Here is a 26,570-nt window from a genome sequence, read left to right as displayed (position 1 = left end):
TCGATCGTGGTATACACTGTCTAATGGATGTCCATCTTGAAAAATACCCGAAGACAATAACACGAGGATGCTTCGCATTTTCCTATCTCCTCCTACGATAATTGTTTTTAATGGCTGAAAACCGGTTGAACAGCTCGAGTACAGCATCATAATGTTGAAGACAGGCCTATTTTCTTTAAAAAATACTATTTTGAGAGATTTAATATACGTTTATATAAATGTATTGATTTGCGATGAATGGAACATTCCAATCTCTGTTCCACAACAAGTGTCTATTCCCTCAGGCGTCGTAAAGGCAAGTACTGTATACTCATAACAGAAATTCGATCCATTTTTTTCCCAATCTGTGTTGCAGAGGTTGGATATAATTTTTTTTAAACGGATAATGAGCTAGCGTTTTCAGTCGCCGTATATTATGTACAAATCTTTATTATTGCATTTAAACCACCCACAGCATCACCCTTCCCTCACTGGCATGAGTAGCGTTGTAAAGACGGGAGAGGATAGGCCTACGGTGCATCACATGCCCTAAACGCAGAACAACTTTGGTGGGTAGGGTTAGGAACCAACTTAAGTATGAATTGGCTCTAAGAAACAATTGAAACCCATTAGGCCTACTAATTAAGTTGAGTTAGATAATTTAATATTTATTACTCGAATTTATGATTTGCCACGAATCGGTGCGGTTTTCACAAATTGTTTTACATTATATAAACATATTATACAATTCGTAGTGATGTATCGTTACATGTACTATACTATTTCAATCGACTAGGACGGGATAGTTTCAACAAAGTATTACATCGCAATATTTTACTGTGTTTAGTGGTATATTATTTGTAAAACATGAAAACAATTAATATTTCGTTACTACATGGATAAAGAATATATTTTCAACAAAGTATTACATCGCAATGTTTTACTGTGTTTAGTGGTATATTATTTGTAAAACATGAAAACAATTAATATTTCGTTACTACATGGATAAAGAATATATTTAAAAATTGTTCCTCTTTGCACCCATCCTCTTTCCCATCCCTCAACCCTAATGTTACATACAAAACACAAATTAAGTTTGTTTAAATTTGACTTAAACAATTGGTCTCATTTTGTGACAAGTTTCTCTTTCGGAAGTAATTCCCAGGGTGCTAATTTTAGTTCAGTACATAAATCACAGTGTCTATTTATTCCTTCCTGTAAACGACATGTATTATTGTCCTGCATTATTGTACATTTGAAATCGCCAGTTTTTTAACGCTGAAATTATTATGTATTCGAGAACCATCTGTGGGCACGACCTAGATGGTACGCGAGCGAAGCGAGCGTACCATCTAGTATATTAAAATACCCTTAAAGACCGTACCCATTGTACATCGTCTAAGGAAACCGTCATCAAGTCTAAAAGATGTTAAAAATGCCCTTTATTAATAGGACGTATAAACTGCACATCTTCCAAGTGTAAGGTAGGCCTATACAGTTGCAAACTCTTGCAGCTATCGGCGGAATAAATGATATTCTATACAGCAGCTCATTCTTTTGTCTTACATATAATGATTAATCTGGAGCTTCGTGGACTAAATCGGAATGTATTGAAAGAGAATGTGTTTCTTCTTTACTTATCTAATTTTATTTCAAATAAAGTCTGAGAGTAACATTCGATGAAAATTTCTACTCTGACCCTAACCCGTAACTTGATAAAAAATCAATACCGTACATGTTGTAGTATGTGATGACGCTACATATTTATTGAATTTAAATACATTTTGTGACACTAACGCGAATTTTGTCCGCATTGTTCCGCATATCATCCACGCATTGAATGCGGAACATTTGCGTACCAAAATGTATGCAAATGCATTGAAAAGTAGGTCGCTTTGTATTTGAAACACTTCCCCTAGGCCACTCGCGCTAAAACGAAATGTATGTAAATATGATTATTATTAATTCATAATAAATATAAGAAACCCTCGATTACCCCCTCAAGAATGCTAAGAATTCAAAATGTCAACGTTCTCGTATATGAAGCCAGAAGAAAGTTCTTGTGAAACGAGACGCTGTGGTGGTCTAACACTAAAACAATTACCTAAATATAAAATTACATAAAATATGTATAATAGTAAGCTGGGAAAACATCAACACAAAAACATTAAAATACTGTACGCAGAGTTCAAGCAAAACACTATATTGTAAGCTTCTCGTGACACATAAAACGTAGGGTGGGTTGGGTCAGGTTAGGCCTTGAGGTAAAAGGCTAGACACCTAACATATTGTAGTTTAATGATCACAAAACAACAGCGACTGCTTTATCCAGGGAAGAGTGAATTTTACTGCTTTTGTTAAAATTGGAACAGAAAAGATAGTTATCTTTAGAATAAGGAGACCAGCTGTTTCATTAACAAGCCTTTCTACCGCAATTAGTTGAATGTGGTTGTTTTAAGGTAAGAGTCAGAATACCCATGGGAGGTCGAGAAAGTAAACCACACTACGAACAAGGCTCACAGTAACAATTATGAGTTTAGATTACAAACTTCCGAATGATTAAAAATGTGATAATCCGCATAATTATTAGCTAATGCTAATTAATTTGTTCAAAGTGAAGGTTTCTTAGTTTTCATAGATATGATCCGTCGTGTGATTTGTCAAAATTGTTAATCCAATGAATATATCCGATGAATAGTCGTTCATTAAATATATTGTTTTCATAAAAAAATATATTAAGTTTTGTAATATACCAATTCAATGTCATATAATAGTAACTTTAACAAACAATTTGATCGAAAACAGAATAATTAACCTAAAAAATGTAATTTAAAGTAAAAAAATAGTAAAATTATCTTTTTTTAGTTATATTGACAAGTTTGATTTTACTTTATATAGGCTAAGTGAAACTATTTTGTTTGTTTTTTTTTATTTCTACAGAAGCGAATAACTTTATTAAAACGTAAACCTACAAAAATGGCCTATTTAAAGTTTATTTAGTAATTTAATTTGTCATGTTTTTTGGGACAATGCACTCTTTAAGCCTTTGTTATTTCCTATTTGTATATGCTTATAGACCTCACAACTTTCGATTGACGGGTCAGGTCTATCTCAAGTCACCTAAGGCTCTCCCGCTAAAATGCAATTTCTTCCGATTCTTTGTATAAACAAAAAATACGGATACTGTATTTATAATGTCTACTACTCTAGATAAAATAGGGATAAGGGATGATAGAAATAGACACTAATATCGGTTCGTAAATATGTTTATAATGTATCCATCCATATTTTAATAATTGAAATGAGTTGACCTAGCATTACCTCCGTTAGTACACGTATGACATGTTTACTATTGAGAAATTCTCGCACGAGCACGTAAACTTTAACGCTATTTCCCAACATGCAACGCGCATGTTGCGTTCTACACTTCTCGTCGAAGCGAAATAAAACAGAACAAGTACGTTACGTTGCACAACTGTTGGCTGAACTAAACTGTTATGCAAATTAGTAGAATGTTGACGTCATCCGTTAAAGTTAACGTGTACGTACTCCTTAATTAATAGATTCCAATATCTTTATTTTAAAAGCGCCCTCTATGATGTGACGCTTTTTTTAATGTTATAGCCCCCTCTATAGTTTGGATATGCTTTCAGATATTTCATTTCATCCTAAGTTGGAAGGTCTTTTATTTTTGTTAATTCTGATTTTTGACAAATGGAATAATCTATCCAAACTCATTAGACCTATATACTTATTGTTTGGAATTTCCGATGATTTGCAACATTCGTTTCAATTTTAAACACCACTCATTCCACTGGCAATGTATAAATAAGCGTATCTCTTAACATAGACCTATAACCACTATTTAATTGAGCACCGCCAAATAATTCCATATGGGAACTTAGTATTTTACAAGCACCGCTCATTCCACTGGTTAACGAATCGTTGCAATGGCACAACTTGACAACGTACCCATTGCAGAACCACCACTTATTCCACAAGGAAATAAACTCGTTGAAATAAGAAACATTTCTACTGAAAAGTACTCGTTGCAATAAGTAGTACTCATTCTGTTAGGTAACGAACTCGTTTAAATCAATACAAATCAAAACTTTCAACTTGTGAAAATTGAACATAAGGCCTATACACAAAGTGAACAAAATTTATTTTCTTAAATACCTTGAACTTTTAAAAGTTGTCAGTAAAGACTAAAGCGTTAAATGTGTTTGTCCAGGCACAGATCAAAAACGAAAATTACTTCTTTTAAGAAGTAATATTCGTTTTTGATTTATGATTTTTACCAGGACATTACTTTTTAAAGTAGGTTAAAATAATGTAAAACTCTTTTTTCGTAACAGTTATGTTTAGACATACGCGTCACGGTATAACAAATCATAGCCACGTCTTGAAGTAAAGGTATAATTTGGTTTCACCTATTTTTCTTTAGCCATCATACAATGAATCACGTGGCCCTTCATTACATTTCTTTGTTCATTTTGATCGCAATTCTGACACTTATGCACAAACAAATCCAACGCCATTATAGTAGAGTAATAGGCATAATACCTCATTTTCTTACGGAAAACTCATTGTTTTTCCTGAAGGCCGTGCAAGAAAAAAAATAATGAAAATTAACAGAAAAGAGAAATGAACTTAATTTAAAAGGTAAACTAAAAGACCCGATGCAGATCAACCTGATATTTTTAAAATGAATGTCGGTCCTTGCAAAAATATTAACATAATCCATTGAAGTTCGAAGTAAAAATCCCTAGACAGTTTGCTAAAGTAATGAATTACACAATGCCATTAGCTAATCTTGGCACATCTATTGTAAAATTGGAGGTTAAAAAACCAGGAAACTAGGCCTACTGAACTAAAAAATCGGCGTTTGAGTGCACAGTTTCGTTTAAACACCATAGCCCTTCATATGAAGCTACTGGTTATTATCTAGATTTTCACATCGCCTCCGATTTTGGTCCGGCGCACTGAGAAAAATATCGCGAGCGTTGTTGAGCTGGCTTTCACATCGTGCACGAATTCTGTTGTCAATTCATTCTCACTGCTGATTGGACAAAAGAAAAAAAAACGATTTCAGAAAACAATGAAGCTACGGATTCAGATCGTACGAATGTGGTGTGTACGATCATATTATGCTTTACCACTGAACCCATTTTCCATCACGATATTTTTCACCGGACCGAATCAGGGCGCGATATGAAAGCGGATATATAGACTTGATTTTTAATTCAAAGAAAATAACATATTCCTCTGTAACACAGTGTGCTTTTAAATGAAATTTGAATCATAGTATATTTTGATGTAAAACCGTTTAGAATTATATAATTATGTTTTTTTGTTTTTATTTATTCGACTTCTCACGAACTCAGTTAGTGAAAGATCTGGACCAACAAGTGGTAAACACCTGTAACAGTGGCTGTGTGTGACAGTGGCTGTGTTTGTGTGGACTAGTACACCGGGGTAACCCCCTACTCGTCTCGAAGGATGTACTTCTGTACTTCACTTCTTTAAAGTGCGCATGAGCTATGTGTACACTGGACCTACGGTTTATAGTCCTTATCCGAGAAGACTCGTTCTACCACCAGAACCATGAAGCGAGTGAGCCTCGAACCCTTGCCGATGTTATGGCTACGTAATTACGGTTCCAATGTCTTAACCGCTCGGCCACTGACTCACTCTATTATGTTATTATTTAGTTTAATGCAGCATTCGTCAAAAATGACCGAGAGTACGTAGTTAGTGTTCAGAACATAAACATTTCTATTTATTATAATAGAGATGTTATTTTATTCAAATCAATGTGTAAAATTTAATACCAAATAAACAAAATATTTTCTAATTGTCCGTGTATAGCTTTTTATTATAACATGTATTTTACAAAAAAAAGCAGCATAACTTCAATTTACATAGTTTCAAAGGTCAAATTTCAAGGTGAATTATCGTTTGGTTAATTTAATAATTATCAGAAGCGATTTATTTTTAACATTAAGGCGTACAATAAGAAACTCTAATTGACTGGGGAAATGTGTAATTTTATTAATTATTTCGAAATTTTGCAATAGAGATACAATGTTTAATCAATCTATCATAGGTAATCAGTATGTTGTCAATGGCATGGTGAATATATTGATATCCAGTAGGCATGCCTATTCTGTGTGTGTTTAGTGTTTAGGTATAATCACCATGCAACTAGTAGGGCAAGAAGAAGCTATATTTTACTAATCTATCTTTCAGCCAATCGCCGTCTGCATTATCAATACAAAATTCCGGTTACAATAATTCTGTATTTACAAGCTTTAAATTTTAGACCTCTATTATAAAAGATATATTTATAATATATACAAAAGCATATAACAAAAATCAACAAGAAAAAAAACCCGTATTATACTTTATATGTGACAAATACTTGTCATCTATAAAAATTCTTGATTTAAGCTTAGTTCCCACTTAGCGTTCCCAAAGACACAGGTACAACGCAAGCGAGTTGACCAATCACCGCGTCGTGATTGGTAAAATACATTAAGGCGCGCTAACGGTCTTTCGTTGTGTCCATGTGGAAACCAAGCTTTAATCACACCTCATCACCAAGCACACGTCAACTCGAGTAGGTGTTCATCATAGTTTTTTTTTAATATAATAGCAAGCTTTCGTTTTTACAACACGCCGTGCGTCTACGTGGTGGCAAATATGCGCGGTTCATATGTTTCTAAGCGTGCGCAGAATGATGTATTTACTAGACAGCTACGTATGCACGTGGTGATTTGTGAAAACGTAAAGTACATTTTAGGAATTATTACTTCATAAAAACTACCCTGAATACTACTATACTTCGACGCGTCATAAACAAACATTCAATTAACATCAGATTATATTTGTAATAATTGTATATACATTGTTTAATATAATATATCGGTAAAAGTCCGATATTTTTACCACTATACGGATATAATATCTACTAATTAACATATAATATTATACAAACTTATATAGTTATATTGGGCCTATATAAAAAAAAATACGTTTAATAGGCCTACTTAACAATTTGATAACAATAATCGTTTCAATATTTGGTCTATAAATTCATGCAAATTGATAATAATACCCAATCGTCAATTTAATGAAAAGTTAAGCAGGTAAGATTTGTTTTTGATTTGCTGCTGCACAGTATTAGACGGTGGAACGATGAAAGTGTCCCCTGTAGTGTTACAAAATATATATTTGTATATTGCCTTTTGTTTTCATTTTAACAGAAAGTGTCTTCTGAACAGGGATGTACCTTGGATAGATTTGTGTTTTTTTGATTCGTAGTGTGCCCTCTGAATAATATTGTAGTCGTAGTTTTATCGTTTTATCTAATAAACTATTGAGGAAGGGACGAATCAGAACTTATACATTTCATAAATAGAGGGAGCTGCTGTATTGGTTGACGAACAAACAATCTTGTCTAGCGCCCCCAATAATTATTTTGTAACTATGTTATTTCAGTTTCTCATTTCAGCCTTGATTGGTACTGATTTTGAAAGCGCCCACTTATCAACGTGTTGTTTCACTTTTGTCGGTTGGCCAAATTCATTCATTTTTACATTTACAAGAAACTGTACTGTACCAAATTAGATTATATTTTTGGGATTGTAACGTGAAATAAATTTCACTTTTGCATTGAAAAAATTAATACGGGTTTACCTGTGTAATTTGATAGTGAGCGTACTTTGGCCCACGTTACTTTAACTGGAATTTGATACACGTAGCATTATTCGGTTTATCCACCAATGACTAAACGAAGAGGGTTGAGTGTACAAGTTTCAACATGCAGCATTAACTAAATCAGTAACGTTATTTAAAATATTGTAATGAGATTTCTGATTTACATTCATATTGTTTCACTAGTATCTATTCAGTTGCTTTGGTCTTTTTTATCTTCTTTTTTGGTCTCCTCTTTAACTTCTCCTGGTGCCGAGTCACCATTGACTTGTTCACTCGGAGTGGCATCGCCATTGAGCTTTTCGGCGGCTGCTTCACCAGCTTTATCTTCTTCGATGACCGAATTTCCGTTTGGCAAAGATGTAGATGGTGTTTCTGACTCAGTTCGTTTTTTCTTGTTTACAAAATGGTGGCTAATCATTGCAGCACACATACCTATTTCACCACCTAACACTGCAGCCAGGACGACCTCTGCAAATGCTTCTCTACTTTTCTCTTCCGGGAGGTCAATAATCTGAAGACATGCCTATAAAAAATATTTTTTGTAATCGTTATGTTAATTCAGTGGAAGGTGCTAGTTAAGTAGATAGTGGCGACCTCCTGTTTTTGCGATATGCCAATGCGACTACCAAGCCGGTTAATCGTCTAACATACATTTTGTGCATGCTCATAATGCTTCTGAGCGCCCACATATTATATATGTATTTTAACTGGACAGCTGTATTCGAGTGGCACGTCATGAAAAACACAAATTAAACATTTTGCATATTGCTGTGATAGCAAACATTTTATATCCCCGCTACTATCTTTGCTGATATTGGTTTGATTTAGCCGAATTTCGAAAATATCGAAACCAACGAATAGCTGTAATTTCAAAATATGTTGTCCAAATATGAACCTCGTACCCTATAGGGAATCTGGTATATTCAATATCGTATTTTTTGCCAATGACTCAGCAGTATCTATTCCAGCAGTTCAGGAAATGCATATAATATGAACGTCTTAAATCTTTATTATATAAATAAGTTGATGGTTATTAATTATCTTCTTGGAATCTACTTTTCTGATTGTCCTTGAAAATTACTTCAAACGCCAAAGATTATGATATCTATGATTTGCATTAGTTAAAGAAGATCCAAGAATATTATAGCGTGACATTTAATATTGGGTGCTGTATGTTGAAACATTTCAATAAATTAATTGTTTCTAGTGGAAAATTATTTTGCAATCAAAGAGTAACGTTATTACAGGATTCTTTGCAGCATTAAAGCAGCCCTCGAATTCTCACGTTAAGATGAGTTTAGTATTACAGTACCACTAGTATACCAGAACGTACGTATCACTAATTCCACCAATCACAAACGAATGATCATCAAACTGTCGCCTGTGATTGGCCAAATTACTTGGGTTGTGTGTACGTCATTGTTTTGCGCCTTAGGCGTGGATATCAATATGTTTGCCACTTTGCCTATTGAGGTTTTGGGAACAGTGTCCTCACGGCCCTTATTATGTACAGATGAAGCCCCATTAATGGACAGGTTTTCCAAAAATGTATTAACTTTACCTGTTGGCTTGGTAGCTTGGTTCCTCCTCCAGTTGTCCCTATCATCAGCGATGGCAGAGTAACAATAACTCGAAGGTCACCGTTCTTGGTTAGCTTCATATCAGAGATCCCGACGTGCGATTCAACTACGGCGGCCGCATCCAGCCCACTGGCAACCAGTATTGCTGCGATCACCCTGGCAGATTGGTATGTCGAGCCTTCGAGATGAATGTTTGAAGAAACTGTATGTGAGGGCGCTTTGGAAGATGAGAAGCCCAAAACTAAGAACCAACGTTAGTAATAGCTTTGCGGTAAAATGTTAGTAAAACGTAAACCAACAAAATAAATAAAATTGTAAAAATAAATTAAAGAAGCGGATTTTCCTACATTTCTGTTTTTAAATTAGTAGCATTATTTCCCCATATAATGGACAAATACAGATAATTGTAAAGGCACTATTACAATTTTAGATAGGCCTATGATGTATAATATTTAAAATGGTTAACCCTGAAATAAGTCGATCTGAATGTAATGGCTGCCAACTAAGTTTAAGTATTGGTTTTCATTTGAATGCCTGCTTATCTCCCAACGTATCAGGGACAAGGTAATACTACTGATGTATGCCTATCTCTCACATCTCACATACGACAACATGTTTACTCTATCTTAGACCAATTCGGTAATACAGTATCACATGTGTATCACATGTGCCATGGTGAGGTTAAGGATCAGTTAATGGCCTCTGATACTAGGCTACATGCTGTATTGCATATTTTTACTGGGAAATCTAGATATCGGATGGAATCCGCCACTTTAAAATTTATTCAGATGTGTTATTATTAGCAGCAAACATAAAATAAACAAAAGTTTAGTTATTAAATATTAATTTCAATTCAAATAAAATGTACTATCCTGTTAGATATCATCTAAAATAGATCAAATATAATGTGTTAGTATTCCCAGCATCTAAAGTCAAGGTGTATGAATCACCTTTCATTTTTCACATAGTAACATCGTTATTCATCTTGTATGTTGACATAAATATGATGGTTATAACATTTTGGGACAATCGGATACGAGTATAACTAATGACTCATATTACTCTGGATAATGCTAAATAAATTGAAAACTGTTGTTAACTAAATGTTATTGTATGTCATAATACTGAGGGAGAAAATTAAGAACGCACGATTTGCAAGAAAATCACGCTTTTCAAATAGACATCCTAATATAATATAAGTAAATCGATTTTAATATCCTACTAAGATAACATACCTAGATGAGTTCATTGCGTTATTACGGACCTGAATAAGGTCACGTTTTCAATGACGGACCTAGATAAGGCCATGTTGATAATACTGGATCTAGATTGTTACGCATAGTGTTATTTATTGACATGTGCGAGTGTTGCTTGTGTTACATTAAGTACTAAAACGCAGGGCGAGTAGGCGCACTGGCTATCATAATGCACATTACTATATACCTTATTCTTCAGAAAGTCTTAATTCTGACGGAATACATGTGGACAATCCAGTAAACAAAATAAACCCCTCCCTTACACCATTAACAAGATTTATAATAAATGTGGCGGTATAGTCACATTATAAATAGTACAAATTTCGGGTTTGTTAAACAGAGCATTTTTAATCGATATCTCTCGATGCAAAACACCCATGTGACTCATTGTACCAGACGAAGGATTAAAACTTTCAATCGGTTCAACGCCGCGGCAATTGGTTCAACGCGGCGGGCAATGATCATCTTCTACAGAGATTAGTGTTTTATAACTTTATCAATTATTCCTGAGCCTATAAATATGTGCATAGACAGTGCATGAGTAATGAATCAGTTAAGTAATAATGAAATCATACCACAGGGGAATTAAGAGGAAAGGAACCAAAACAAAGAGAAAGTCGGAGAAGATAGCATGCGAAATTGCAGATCATGCTACATTGATCATAATTTCATCATGCAAGAAAGATAAGTCTAGATTAAATGAATGGCATCAATGATTTAATAATATAACGATTCCTAGTAATAGTAAACTAGTAATCTGACGGTATAAGAAAGCGAATGAAATTATGCTAACTAAAGAGGGCGGTATATTTTGTAAACAGTTCGAACACACCAACTCAAATTCCTAGGTTCTGCGTACCGATTGAACATACTTATAAAATTCTCGGAAATGTTAGTATTGTATCGGATGTATAAAGCTACATGAAGTGAAACGTAGCTTATTTTATACTGCCGAACTTTGGATAAAATAATAGATTTCTTTCTGAGGTTAAAATAAGCGTCAGTCATACAACCACCCACCCACCACTGACAAGATAAGACACTCGCTTATAACTGTACCTATTTATTTATGATACTAAAATGAGTAGTCCACATTTACGCCCCTGCACTATTAGAAAAAGTCTATAACAAAAATCCGGATGCACTCTCAGGAACAGAAAGATGTATTCTTGCCATGAAATGGGCCAATGGTTGTCTATAACGGCATGCCAAAGTATTATAATTTTCAGTATAGAATCTTTGCCAATACGATTCGATTACGCATACGTTTGAATTAAACGGATTAAGTAATCAAACGCTTTGAAAGAAATTTTTATAGAAAATAACATACCTGCGGTATGAGAGATTAGTTGCCATGTTCTCGACTCTCTTGAAAAAGACGCCAGCTTCTCGGCTGCAATTGTAAAGATAACAACAACTGTATACATGATTCAATCTATATTTCGATGAAAAATGGCTACCTAAACCCTGCCAAATTATTCTGCTGATTAGAATTGATTATGGCGCAATCAAGATCGTTTACAATAACGGAAGCCATTTTGACTTTAATACTAAAATGCAATAATTTGCGCCTTAAAGCTTGAATGTACCATTACAATACACATGTAGAGCATAATAATAATTAGTTAACTCTTATAACTTTCTATGTTGAATTTTCTATTCTAAATGTTTAACTTCGTCTATGCCTAAGCTTCCCTTGCCCATGGAGCGCATTTACCCCAATATCTTTGTCCAGTATCATCAGCAAATTCTGTAAAACAGTGCATAACATGTAACGTCTGTATCATAGGCTACAGAAGTAGCGTACCGGTACCATTACAATTTATATATGGACCTGCATAGTGACACTGCGTTACATAATTTGGATAAAATTGTGCCATATGTGCAGGACTAAAGAAATCGAGTGCGTACTGAAGGTGTCTCGACATTTATAAATATATTTTATAATAACCACAATGTAGATACTATTACAGAGTACGAGGACTAACAAGTGTTCCCAGGGGTCGACTTCCATGCAAATAATACAATTTGCTTATAACTTCTTCACAGAAGTTAAATTGATGAAAATTACAGTGTTTCCTGATGCAGCGATGACCTTCTCTTACGCAATTATATATGAACACTGATAGAAAGAAAACTAATCTCATAGACTTGTTGCCATTTTAGTAAACACACTTAATAATGGGTTTTCTATTTCAAAATCGAAATAGAACGTCGACTTAATTGACATTTATTTTAAATGTCAAATACAAAATGATAAGTTATAATAAACCATGCATAGGCGTAATGACCATTACATTTTGTTTATGTAACTTTTGGGTGACATAAGACAATCATAATCTCTTAATTTACAAATTAAATAATGTTAGTGCAGTACATGATATAAATATGTGTAATCACAAAGTTACAAACGTAAATAGGCCTACACAAATTCTAGATAAATTCCGTAGTAAGAAATGTTCGATAAAAAATAATTACTTATTTGGTTTCACTTACCTGACACGTGTAGTATCTCTTCTACCTTCTCCTTTGGGCAAACGACTTCTCCAGTTACATAGACACCACGTCCGTCTATCATCAGACTAGTTGCCGCTTGTCTGTTCCTAGCAAGTCCGACGTCAAGGTCCCAGCTACTCGGTTGGACGGGTGCTTCTTTTAAGATTGACTCCATAGCTTCCTTTGTAGCATAAGTAGAGATATTCTGACCAACTGCTTCTCCAGTATCGAAGTACCAACGAGAGTACACACAGTTGCCATGCACAGAGTGTTCGAGTTTGACAAGAACAGCCTCTTCAACAACGGCAATTGCATTGGTTTTGACAGACTCAAATGTCGCTGGTAGGCCTAGCCATTCATTAAACTTCACAGCTAAACGAATACTTTCAAAGTGAAAGATCGGCGCACTCTGGACTTGTTTCTTGATGACTACTGACTCAACACCACCGCACATATTGATCAACTGACATCCTCTGTTGCAGGTTCCGACTAAAGACGTTTCTGTTGTTGCCAATGGGACTGTGTATTTTCCATTTGCATGACTACCGTTAACTTGTACCTGAACTGCCCCTACTGGAACTTTCACCGTGCCAATGTAATTTTCGATGTTACTTTTGAAGGTGTTGGAATCGTCTTTTTCATTTAGAGGATCAAGATTGACTTTGCTCAAAATGGATGCTTCTATATATTCCTTGCGGGTCTCTACTTCAGAAGGGGTCTGTGTTTGCCTAAAACAAATAATAACTTTTATGTAACTTGTAAGTTAAAAGATTGTTTAAATAACAATTATAAATACAACTTGTGTATAAACATGTTCCGATTCACGTTTCTTAAATGCACATGATTTGGTTATTTTATAAATAATCGTACTTGTTTATCTTCCTTTACCGCCTGCTGCATTAAAACTAACATCACTCCATCAACCGATTTAACATCAAATCAATATTAGGACGTCTTTCTCAGGACGAGAAAGGGTGTTACGTCTTACAGGCCTACACCACCGTTATGGGATTACGAAGTGGTAGGCCTACTGTTTTGGCAATGAGACATTCATTCAGAGACAGAACGTAAAAAGAAACAATAACCACAGAAATAACAGTTCTACAACAATACATGATTGTACATAATTTCGTTTTTGGGGTTAACATAAAAACAGTCGTGACCTGTCAAATCAGGCGCTTTCCTAGCAAATGAACAATATAATGTCTAGGCCTATTTAACAAGATGGCCGATTGTAAATTTATAAAACAACAGCATTTTATTACTGCACATGAACTCTATCACGATAAACATTTCCTTTTAACAGTAACTGACATTTAGATTATCTATGCTTCCTTTACACATTCGGACTACTGTCGATGATAGGCCTACTGTACACCATTTCCAAATCACGTGGTAGATATGTTATATCTACCACGTGATTAGGAAAGAATATGTGTTAATTTCTAATACTAGTTTCTGTTTATGTTTTTAAAATGGCTGTTATTTGATTCTTCAGAAGTTAGTTTCACTTGTATACCCTTAGTTTGTGATTTGAATGTCATTGAATTAACTGCAAAATGTGTACATTTTCACAAGTCCACGCTATACTCTCTTATTGTAAATGAGTGAAAATGTCTCTATTTGTTTAGAGTGAAACTTTTAAATGATTTTGAAGAGTGGTATTAGAATCATTCTTGAAAGAGTGAAAACCACACTTTAAAACATTTGAGCGATTCACTCTTTTCAAAGAGTGGTTTCACTCTTTTAATAGTGGTCCTTACTATCACTCTTAAAAAGAGTGACTATTACTCTAAAAGAGTTGGTTTTACTCCTTTACATTAAGAGAGTGGGAGTTCATGTGGGGAGAGTTTCTTTTTCTATAAGTGTGGTACCATGAGGCATAGGAAAACAGTTTTTCTTGACTTCGTCTCTTAGATATAACAAGAATTTATTGAAATTGAAATATGTTACGGCGCGCCACTCGACTACGCATCGAGTCGAGTGAAACGCCATCTGCGCAAGTTAAACTGTTCAGTCACACGTGGCTACCATCAACAGCAACCACATTTCGAGGTTCATTCGTTTTATTTATTTAGGCGTCAACGCCATGACTATAATAGTGGATTAAAAAATACATAAATAATATTTATGTATTTAAAAAAAAAAAATGTTTTATAGTAAGATAAAAATCTCAATACCAAGAAATCAGTTATTGATTTATTTCATTCAATTGAAATCAGGAAAATGTTATTCGAAGTATTTTACAACAACACAACACCACATAAGAGGTCTACTTAAAATAAACCGTTAATAGATCTGTGTGATACTGAATAGTATTGTACACATTTATTCACTATTCTTATTCTTGCGTATAAATACTTAAGTATAAACTTAAATAAGAATCAAAACAATTAGGGCATTGAAGTGGTCCTCTACAATATACTCCTACATGTTAAGTCCCGCGCATATGGCGTGATTCTTACGCACCTAAAATCTGACGCTTTTTATATAAAATCTTAAAGTTTTGTTGTTTTTTTTACTTGAAAACTTCAAAATCCTAGGCGACAACAACGTTAAAAATATTGGCGAGTAAGTACTGAATTAGGGAAATTTCACAGCAGGACGTTTTGACCCTGTTGGCCGGCACGAAACAATGATTATTGAGGGTTGGGGGAAAAGTCATAATTTGAAAATCTCAAGGCAGCAGCTACCTAGCCTCAAACTTGATATAATGTATGCTGCCAGCATAACCCAAAACTGAAACAATAATTTTAGTTACAAATAGTTATAATAATAATTATATCCTTTTTAGTTTGTGAATGATCATTCACATCACATCAATGTGTATTTTTTAAATGTTTTGTGTATTGTCAATCAATCATTATATATATATTTATTTCGGAAACCGTAAAGTAAATCACATCCTAGAATGACTGTACATCCTCATGAGGCAGTAGGCCTACATATTTATATAAATTGATAGGTCTTTGCCTTCCGCATAAGTGTACATTATGTTGGTGTTATGGATGACGATACATTGCCCTTATGCTAACACTAATGACTAATGAATTGCTACTAAACGGGGAATATATTACCTCAGGGGTAAGGTATTGCTTATCTATACCTTGGGAGGGTGAGGTCATTGTGATGGATGGTACACACACACCCTGACCTGAGGTGAAGACAGTTATGATTGATTGTTTTCTCTTCTAAAGTGTGCAAGGTCGTCATGGCGGATATGGTAAACACAAACTGTGTCCTAATCTAACTCTATACTTTCCCGAAGTCTCTTTTTTGATGCTGTTAGTATTACGAGCGCCCCCAGTCAGCGTTTTCATTCTCGTCTGTAAACGCCATGTGTGCCAAAATGTTTACAGTAGGCAAATTTTTTTGTGTGAATCGAAAGAGTCGCCTTATACGCATGCGTATTCATTTTCAACCTTCCAAATCCCTCTCTTTGCGACGAATTCTAGGCCCTTGAATTTTTCGCTTTAAATTGTTTTTACTTTTTGCGAAGAGGAAAATTGCGCAACCTATCAGAGCTCAGGAAATGAGCTATGACGCGTTCATGAGCACTCATGAATGCGAATCTAAAGGCTATCTTTTCTGCTTTTCAAGAAAAAAATGTTTATTTTGATTTGATGAACATTGAAATCGCAGCTAATCGCTGTTGTGGAAAAGGGTTGCGCGATATTTATTTCTGCGAAGAAACGTTGGATTTGCGCGCGCGAACAAATTCGCCTAGTGTTTCTTTGTTTGAGGATGTTGCTCGATGGTGAGTGTGTGAGGTCGTTATTGATGATCTACACATCCTGAATGTGTGTTATGATGAATGAACACACATACTTTACTTATTGTTGATGGTGTAGTATCGTCCTCTTTACTTGTTTAGGCATATGCTTTACATGCCATACCTTTCGTTAAAACTTTTAAACGTGAAACATGGAAGGAAATTATTGTGGTTTAGTGATAGGCAAAATAAACTGTCGCTATCTATTGATAAAACTATAAACACATTTTTAACTAGATGAATAATTTCATAATCGTTTAAGGCACACTTTGCCCGCCATAGCTTCAGTTAAAACTTCAAAAGAAACATCGCTTTGAGGCAATAATTATCGTGTAAAGCAATAGGCAATAAATTGTAACTATCTATTGATAAACTATAAACACAATTGAATTAGCTGAATACTTTCATAATCGTTTAATACGTCGTATTATATTGAATCTCTATCCCCGTCATACTTGAAATTCCTCAACAGAATATGTTTACAAGGTCAGTCACTGTCAAAAAGCACTCGTAGGAAATTTATTATAAAGGAATATAATATTACACCCACCCATCGCCTACATAACTGGATCATAAATCAATAGAACTTACACACACTGTTATATCTTCACAATTTGTTGGATTATCGACACTGGAATTTTTTGTTTCCATTTCTATAGTAAACATTCCATTAAAAAAGTGATTATTATAAACAGTACAATGTCACGTGGTAATTTGGTTCCAGTAGAAGGACATTTTAACAGTTACGAACTCAAAAGTCAACGATTGATGATTGCCCATTTGGGGTTCAAACTAAATCATTTTTTGTCCCAATACATCGGATTTTACAAACAAAACGAGTTCGTATGTCGTCAAAACTCCGATCTATCTCCCGATTGATACTTCACGAGAGTTTCAGAAGTACATCCGACAGTGCAAAGTTATACCACAATGTTTGAGTGTAAAAAGTGTGTTCTATAAATTGATAGCTACTGTATCGATAGATATAAAAAAAAAATGTTGTTATTCGAACAATAATAAGTTTTGAGAACCTTGTTTGTATTGTTGCCACATCTGGTGGCCTATTGATTGTATTTTTGGAAATAAAATAATAATAATTTTGTTTTTAAAGCTAAAGATATCGATATTTAAATTATATAGTTCTAGTAAGGATACTGTAAATCGGGTCGGAGTATGTTCTGTATGCATTAATCTGTTTTATTTTAAAATGGCATTGGTATAAAGGTAGGCCTATAATAATTATACAGAAAAGTACACATAATTAATAAAATGTTTAACATTTGTTAATGTTAAGGAATTCTTTACCTTAATCAAGACGTTAATAAAAAATCGTACTTTTATTTCAATCGGCAATCTATTTATTGGACGAGAAATACTTTATTAATTTTCTGGAATCAAGTAATTAATGTTAACATATTATCTAAACTATAGCCTAATTATTTAGACCTTATGGTCTAGAAGCCACCTGTGGATGGGCCCCAATCGAATATTCACGGGAGAATATTGCACATTCCATTGATCGACGTTTTAATGGAAATATCGGATGCACGACGGAATGTGGGTCATAAACCTTCGCACATATTATATGAGCTAGAAAATTGACCCAGTATACTTGCGATGGGTTCGTGGGGAAGAAATGAAATAACAAACACATTTTTTAAATCTGTGTCCCCCATAAGTTCATAAAATTTTTAAAGAAAATAATCAGTATAAACGTCAGGCTATTGATCTATAGGTCCCGCTCGAGAATTACTTACATATATACAGGTGTATAAATACAAACTTATGCCAGAGTACAGATCTAACCAATTACTCAACTATGCAAAGCTACTCCACGGTAGTTAAATACATTATTATACGAATAAAATATTTACCGACATTGTGAGTTTATACAAAATTGTTTGGTTCTTATAATAAGTTTCGAATGATTCATTCTTCTTCATTTTTGTAATTATTTACAAAGATTATTTAGAAGACGACAATATCGTCATGTAAATTGACAACAATTATATAGGTTACGTACGAAGATGGCTGAAAAAAGCATTGGAAATAGGGTAAATTTGGAAGACAATTTGTTTTAAGCAATGCTATCATTGCCTTGGATTAAATAAACAAAAAAAAGATCAATGAAATAGATAGTATATACCTAGCAATACCTTTAAATAGTTTAAAACACAGTTTTTACCTATAAATTATTAAAAAATAATATCATAATATTCATTGACAGTTTCCAAACAGGCGTTTAATTCATTGAAATAGTTTACATTTTACAGAATTTAACATTTTTACTTAAAAGATAAGACTATGATAACATTAATATGACTTCAATCAGTTAAAATGACAGGTACGACAGTAAAATAATAAAGCCCCTGTTATACTATTTAATGCAATATGCCTCATCATATTAATACAGTATCTGAAGGTCATGTCATGCAGAAATATGACCCATGAATTAAAGCGCTCATTCGTTGCACTTTAAATCATCTGAAAGACAACACGCCTCTGTATCATACCCCTGCTGAAGTATGCCCAGAACTCTACATTAAATACTTTATAACATGACCTAATTTTCCCACGCTAAACTGGCCTTAGAGGAAAAATACCGGAGCAGAAAGTGGTAATAAATATCCCAATGTTTAAACGTTCAACAAATAGTAGTTGATCAGGAGGTTTGATCAAGGAATTTGGAAAAGACCTTACAATTTAGATAAGATACTAAAAGGTAAGGCCTCTCGATATCAACAGGTTACCGTCCAGAAACATGCGGCGTTCACAGTGCGCATATAACTATAGTGTGTCAACAAACATTATGTTACGAATTTTGTAATAAGGTCTTAATTTGTTCTCCAAGAATTTTCTCTTTTCTTAAAAATGTTTATGATTTATTATTTATGAAACACTCATCGGGTTATTCCAATAAAAGGGCATTGCTCCGTACAATACAGGTCATGTGACTTTAAGATGATTAATTCGTCACAATCTTAAAATACATATGTAATAAAATCTTTTTTTTTATACTTTTCTGTGTCACAATTCACTAATTGAAGTAGATTTAACAGACGTCAAAGAGCTTCCGTGCACTCATCATCAATGTCAAATAGCGGCAGCCACAAAGTACCTCTAGAGCGGTCAGGACCCTATTACAAAATTATACGTTATTTTATTAATAATGTTTTTTCTAATTGTGTACAACAAATCGTTTTTATTACTTTTGACGACATTTTGAACAACTTACACAGGAACAAACGTTGTCTACTAAGAACTTAGTATTCTAAAGTTCATTCTTAGGAAAGTACTAGACTGTAGTTATATTACTGTTTACGAGTAAAAATACATGGTTAAACTCTAAACACGATTGTAACAAATACATTTCAATCACAGATTTTATACTAAACAGTAGCCATCAGTCAACAGTGTAATTTCCGAATTCATTTCTTTTTTAATCTAATAGACCTTGCATAAACCAGTCGTCGAAAGACGGCTTTGGTGATATTGTAATAATTATTTATAAATTAATGTTATTTTGATTGTTATGATTATTACCAATTATTAAGTAATGACGAAGTTCTATTTCAAAACTCATCTACCTTATTAGATCAGATGATTAGATGAATTATTAAATAATGTATCCATGTTAATATAAAGTGACAGGCTATTTGTTTCAAACCATATAGGACTAAAGAAAAAACAACCATATAGGGGCATAAACCTTATTTTTAGAAATCGGAAGGTGACCCCTTTTATTTTCAAAATATGTATTAGTAGCTATAAAAGTAGCTTATAATAAATGAAAATTATGTTGTGAATTTATTTACTTTTGTTTATTTTACTTGTGAGTTTCCCAATTGGTACATAAGTATATTTATTTATTATCAATACTGTAGTTTTATTTTCGAGGTATGATGAATATTAGAATTAAAAAGTGCGTTCTTCGCGCGTATACACTGTTTGCGTACGTTATTGCCTTCTTTTTGTCGTCGAAATTGATACGAAAGACAGAGAAAATGGTGAATCTTACAATAATCGTTTCAGACTTGTTAATGGTTTTAAGGGAGGGTTTCATTCAATATTTTGTGAGAATATTTATAACTTAGTATGGATAAGTAGCAGTATAACGGCACCCTACTCAGGTGTGTGGGGTTAAAATGAAAACCACAATTAGGCTACATACAGTTTGTACACGTCACGTCGTTATTAAATTTTAATAAGACGGCTACTTTTTGTGTATTTCTTGTTTCATTCATTTATGAGAAGTTCTACATTTTATATTGTGGGTTGATAAGTGTCGGGAGGGAGGCGGGTGACATTCATCTATTATACCAACGTGTGCATACAAAAGTCAGATTTGTTTTTGGAAATTTCTACTCTAGTCTAAACAGCATGAAAACAGAATTGAACTTGTTTTTGTCTTTTAGAAAAAAAAAGGAATATTATGGTTAGAATCGTGGTAGGAAATTTGGAAAATACACAGGAAACATAAATTCCACTACAGTAGGTGAATATTTTTAGGGTTTTGGACATTTTACAGGAAGTTTAACAAATCACAATAAAGGTTGGCTGATGTAGACCTATATGCCGGATATCCTGGTGACAAGTGGCATTAGATTAAGGTCTGTTGCAGACGACACCGTGTTCTTCTTCCGTTTTGGTTGATTTTTATCTACTATTAAAACTTAAGGGCCTATTTCATAATGTTCTCAATCTCATTGCTGTAAGTTATTTTTAAACTATGAGCCTATGTGCTGCACATAAAGTTGTTTTTATTAGATTCGTATAAAGCTAGGACGCAAAGCATACTTGATACACGTAGTGCGTTTTCTCATCATATAGATGGCGATAAACAAGTCCGCAGTATCGTGTCTCCTGCCAATAATATTGGTCTTATACCTTTTTTTTTCTTTTATGGGTATTTCTTTATTCATTTATTAATGTATGCATATATTTTGGTTTACAATAATTCATTATTTTAAATTATTATATAATATAATAAAAATTATAGATCAAGTTAAGGCAGCACACTTCGTCCCATATTTTCAGACATAGCCTACTCTACGAAAATTGAATGTAAGTTATAAAGCAAGAAATCGACAAGCAACGTATGTAACTTGACAAATCAAATCATAATCACTGATCCGACCATCTGTATATAACCATATTATCCAAAAAATCTACTAACGCCCGCCAACTGTAACATTTGCGTATAATAGTCTGACGGCGTAATTAGCACATGAGTAAGCGAATAATACTGCTGTTAGAAATGATAGAGAATTAATTTAATTAAAAATATGACCCATTTGTAGAACTTATATCAAGTCGGACGTTTTCATGACATCCATAGATTATGATAACAAGTTTGACAAACGATAGCGGAAACTGTTGTGCTGGCAATTCGCCATATTCAGTCGTAATGCATACGAGTTCGCATGAGTTTTTACAAGGAAATTGCAATAAACTTAATCACACGATACCTTATAAAACGGTATCTAACAAGTTTAAAAACACTATGTATTTATTTTTAGGAAACGTAATACTGTAACGATATTCCGTCTTTTTAGTTTTACATTTTGGTTTGTTACACATCTTATTGAAGCTTTAAATTTAACAACCTTAGGATAATTAGAATAAAATAATCCTAATAATCATACAAATTGATATACCATAGTCAAGTGAAGGTTCAATAAACTACCCGGTCGAACAAACGTTGTCAATATATTAATTATTAGCATAATTTTTAGAAGGTTAATATCGTTAGTATAAATGAAATAATGAAATAAGAAAAAAACATTGAAAATCTCTCGTAAGATTCCAAAGCCCTGTCTACACTATCAAACATGTTTTAGCAAAATTAAGTTTGATGTGCCTAAAATGCCCATGGCATCATCATGTCAATGGGCACATCACATGTTTTGTCATATAAAGTTTGATAGTGTAGACAGAGCTTTACTATATATACAAATAAGAATATTTTAGCTGTGGAACGTCTCAAATAACTTTCGCTATACAAAAGGACCAATTAGCGTAAGCGGTCGTACTTTTCGCGAATAAACACCGCAGTTCGCAGCCGCATACTGTCACTACTGTAGAATCATTAATAGTAAGTGCTGGCAAAAGATTATGGTGAAATATAAACAAACTTGAAACCTGGCTAATTAATACAATTCTATAAATAGGAATCGAAATCGAACCTATCAAAAAAAATTATCCAATGCGTCTATGACGGAACAACGAACTCAAGGGAGAGCCGAGCAATAACCAGGAAGATGTTGGTATCCGTGGGTAGAGAAAAGTCTGATATTAGAGTGAATATGGTAAAGTACTAAAGTATCGATATAAATGTATTGGTTTAATTTTAACAGAAACGCACGTTTAAGTGTCTTTTAAGTGACTTTTCTAACGAAGGTAACGAAGCAAATTTTAATTAAAGTCTAACAAAAATGAAATGTTAAAATAATTACCGTACAAAAATACGACTACTGTAGTAAGTTACATACAAAATCAATCTAATTAATTCAAGTAGCATGCAATTTGAAATTGTTTTAATTACATGGTTTTGTTGTAGGCTTACTCATGTCATCGACATCAGACTCACTCCTCACTACACGTGTACCTACAAGTAGATTATAGTTTTGCACGCCACATATTAAATAACGTCAGATTGAACCGTAACGAAAGTTAACTTTTACTATATATTATAATATGATAGATTACACGAACACGCTTGAATTGTCCCTAATTCAACTATTAAGGTCATGGAACCAAAACACAGATTAACAACAACAATATACAAACACGTAGGTGGCAAACATATTAAATTCTTTACATTTTGTGGTATAATAATTGTCAAAATTGAGGTATTTTGTTATTAACTTTTTTATTTCACGGCCTTCATATTATGGAATCCATCGCAATATTCGGTACTTGTCATAAGTTGTTTCAAGGGCGCGAATTGCGCTATTGGACATGACGTCATATGTAACGTAACTTTATCAAAATGTTGCAGATGAGAAAAGATAGGAAACTCGACGCAACCGATACGTCAAATTCGTTTAAAAAATCTGTGTATAAACTACCGTCTATTATATAAATCTACTGCGGACTATCGCTACCCACCCATCATCTAGCTAGTTCCGTTTACACTGGGACTCACAGGTCTATTATAATAACTATAATAAATAACTGAGTCTAATGCCTATACGAATACGTTACACTGTTGAATGCATGTTGAAATTGTGCTGATTTGTAAAACTCAGAAGCATACAAAAATAATTTGCTGAGAGAAAAAGTTTAACATTGCATGATTAAGAGCTACACGAATTCAAAGGTATACTAAATACTAATAGGCCTAATAATTAGAGAAGATTACGTAATGTAATTTTAATGAATTATAAAGAACAGGGACAGTTATGTTGGTGGTTAGGGGAGAGAGTTGAACGGGATGGAGTCCATGTTTGAGGAGCATCAACCGTTGAAGAAATGTATAATCAATTTTATTTTCATCGTCTACAATTTATCTTATCATCATCACTACTTCTCGTGTCATCTTCATCACCGTCATACTCACTCCACCATTACGTAGGCCCAGTATGTCATGTAGATAGGATAGAAAGTATTATTTCTATAGAGACGTAGAAGAAACTAAGGAATGTACGTTAATATTTAAAAGAAAAATGATGAAGAACTTACGTTTCAGCAAGTGACGTCATACTACCTCTGTGCTTATCTTTATCCTTCTTCTTCTTCGGTCGTAACTTATTGATAAACTTTGACGGCATGATTCACAACAAAATTGGTACAAATAACTCAATCAAAAACAATAATATGAAATGCAGTTAACTACTGAACCTGGCCTACAACTCAACTAAAGGAAAGAAGTGTTTGAACTTGGCCTCTTCGACGCACTAGTCACACCCCTTGAATGAAAGTTTCACAAAAGTATACGCAATAATAATAGTGTTATCAGAAGAGTTCATTATTCAGTAGGGGTGTTGAATGAATATAACTTTCAGTATAACGTAATGATTGATAGTTTACCACCACAAGTATGAAGCATGGAGTAGTGTTACCGCCAATGTGTTTATTGGAAGCGTTCATTTTTCGATTTATTGACAGTAGAGAACATGTACAACAAGTTTGTTAGATCATGTCATGTGATAAAGTTTTAAATATTACTGCCCTACATTGAGAAGGGGGCTTAATTCTACAAAAAGCTACTTTTGACTAATTGATCAAAACGTGATTTTGTTGTTCATTACAAAATGTCATGTAGTATTTTATTATTTAAAGTACAATAATAAAAAATATCTGATATGGTTTTAAATTATTATTTTTGTTTTTATTAGGTGGGTGGTGTGTAAAATTGCAGATAATGCCCTTTTCCGATGAATTTGTACTTAAAAATGGCGGGGACAAAAACAGGGCACTTTTGCAGTTATTTTTTTTGATTTTTTTTTATCAAAATTTGCCAAAACATTTAGTAACTTTAGTTGAAATAAATCATAAATTAATAATTTAGATTAGAAAAGTTTTTTAAAATGTACAAAATATATAAAAGAAGCTTTTCTCTTGCTCATTATTCATCATACTGCTGATATCTGATTAGTCAATGTCTATTAATGGCTTTGCTATTGGGAAGTGAAGCGAACAATTGCTGTAATAATTGTTAGTTGAGGCCTTTTGTCAGATTATTTTTTGGGGTGTTTGCAGGTAAGCCCAATTAGTATTATAAATGTCATATTTATAGGCATATTTTAGGATAAAATGTTCAATTCAACTGATAGAGTCAAATAAGACAAAAATCTCAATAGTTAAGACCTTTCTGTAAGTAGGGCAGAAATAGCAGCTCACAATACATAATAGGCCTACAACTTCAAAAGGATAATGTAATCTCACTAGATTAAAATAGTTAAGTAAGGATTCGATCACTTTGCCTTAACCAACTAAATTGTAACCGCAAATATCGACTTTTTTAAAATAAAAATTAAGAAATATCTTATAGACAATGCCATACATATTTAATTCGAAAAAAATTCAGCCGAACAAAATAATATTTTGCATTTTTTACGGCGTAGTATTCTAGGTCTGTCTAGCATAAATATGCCCAAATCTGTGCGGGTAAACGCGGTAGAACGAAACCAACCTGTGACGTAAACTATGTTACCGTAATCCATTGTACTTCAAACGTACGAAACTTGAGTTTGCTTCGTAAAAACATGTTGGCACATATGGCGTGCCGTACCTATACTTGAGCTTAAATTGGTGGCGTTTAACTTGTAAATGAATACTTTGATAACATTATGATAAGCAGACTACTTGAAGCAAAAATACACAGTAGCACGTTTTATGAACCGTTCACTGTAAAAACTGGCGTTGTATTTTAACACGTTGTGATGTTTAATTATCAACGGTAGGTGTTAAAATAGCATATTATTAACACTTGGTGTGTTATCAGTGCCGTTAAATTTAACTTTAAATGTTCGGAAACTTAAACATTTGTTAAAATATGTGTTACAGTGCATTTTAATGCTATTACTTTGATATACATGTAGTATTTATTATTGAATGTACAAATTCATTTTAATTCTTCATTTCAATAGTTCTTTGAGTATTTTATACCAGTAGCATTTGTCTACCAGCTAATAAAATACCACATTTTTTCACATAGAGGAAACCTTCACTGTATGTATTACACATTTGTTTTATGGCACACATTTGCGCACATTTGTCAGCATTCAAGTAATGTTTAGCCCTACTGCTCTGTCGTAATGT

General features: G+C 33.5%; 1 protein-coding gene across 3 annotated transcripts; it reads right to left on the bottom strand.

Moving 5' to 3' along the window:
• Positions 1-5,843: 5,843 nt before the first annotated feature.
• Positions 5,844-24,705, bottom strand: LOC140045085 (3-hydroxy-3-methylglutaryl-coenzyme A reductase 1-like). 3 transcript variants are annotated; one of them, XM_072089827.1, is made up of 5 exons: positions 24,489-24,705; positions 13,034-13,761; positions 11,868-11,930; positions 9,263-9,522; positions 5,844-8,224 (listed from the first exon to the last, which is right to left on the bottom strand). In XM_072089827.1, exons 1-5 carry the CDS (start codon positions 24,575-24,577, stop codon positions 7,892-7,894), a joined length of 1,473 nt encoding a protein of 490 aa, XP_071945928.1. In that variant the 5' UTR covers positions 24,578-24,705; the 3' UTR covers positions 5,844-7,891. The 3 variants fall into 3 exon arrangements, with proteins under 3 accessions (XP_071945928.1, XP_071945930.1, XP_071945931.1); XM_072089829.1 differs by having other exon boundaries at positions 9,263-9,498; XM_072089830.1 differs by having other exon boundaries at positions 9,263-9,459.
• Positions 24,706-26,570: the final 1,865 nt, after the last annotated feature.

Source organism: Antedon mediterranea, chromosome 3 (assembly GCF_964355755.1).
Source record: "Antedon mediterranea chromosome 3, ecAntMedi1.1, whole genome shotgun sequence".
In the NCBI taxonomy this organism is placed as follows: domain Eukaryota; kingdom Metazoa; phylum Echinodermata; class Crinoidea; order Comatulida; family Antedonidae; genus Antedon; species Antedon mediterranea.
The sequence above is the reverse complement of the archived record's forward strand: the minus strand, read 5'-3'. Positions and strand labels throughout refer to the sequence as shown.

What these genes read in the sequence shown, in the direction of transcription:
- LOC140045085 (XM_072089827.1), bottom strand. Translation starts at nt 24,577, where the DNA reads ATGCCGTCAAAGTTTATCAATAAGTTACGACCGAAGAAGAAGAAGGAT. An exon ending in ATGACGTCACTTGCTGAAAC is followed by an intron (nt 13,762 to 24,488) that starts GTAAGTTCTTCA and finishes TATTTGTTTTAG; the next exon opens with GCAAACACAGACCCCTTCTG. An exon ending in AGAGATACTACACGTGTCAG is followed by an intron (nt 11,931 to 13,033) that starts GTAAGTGAAACC and finishes TTACAATTGCAG; the next exon opens with CCGAGAAGCTGGCGTCTTTT.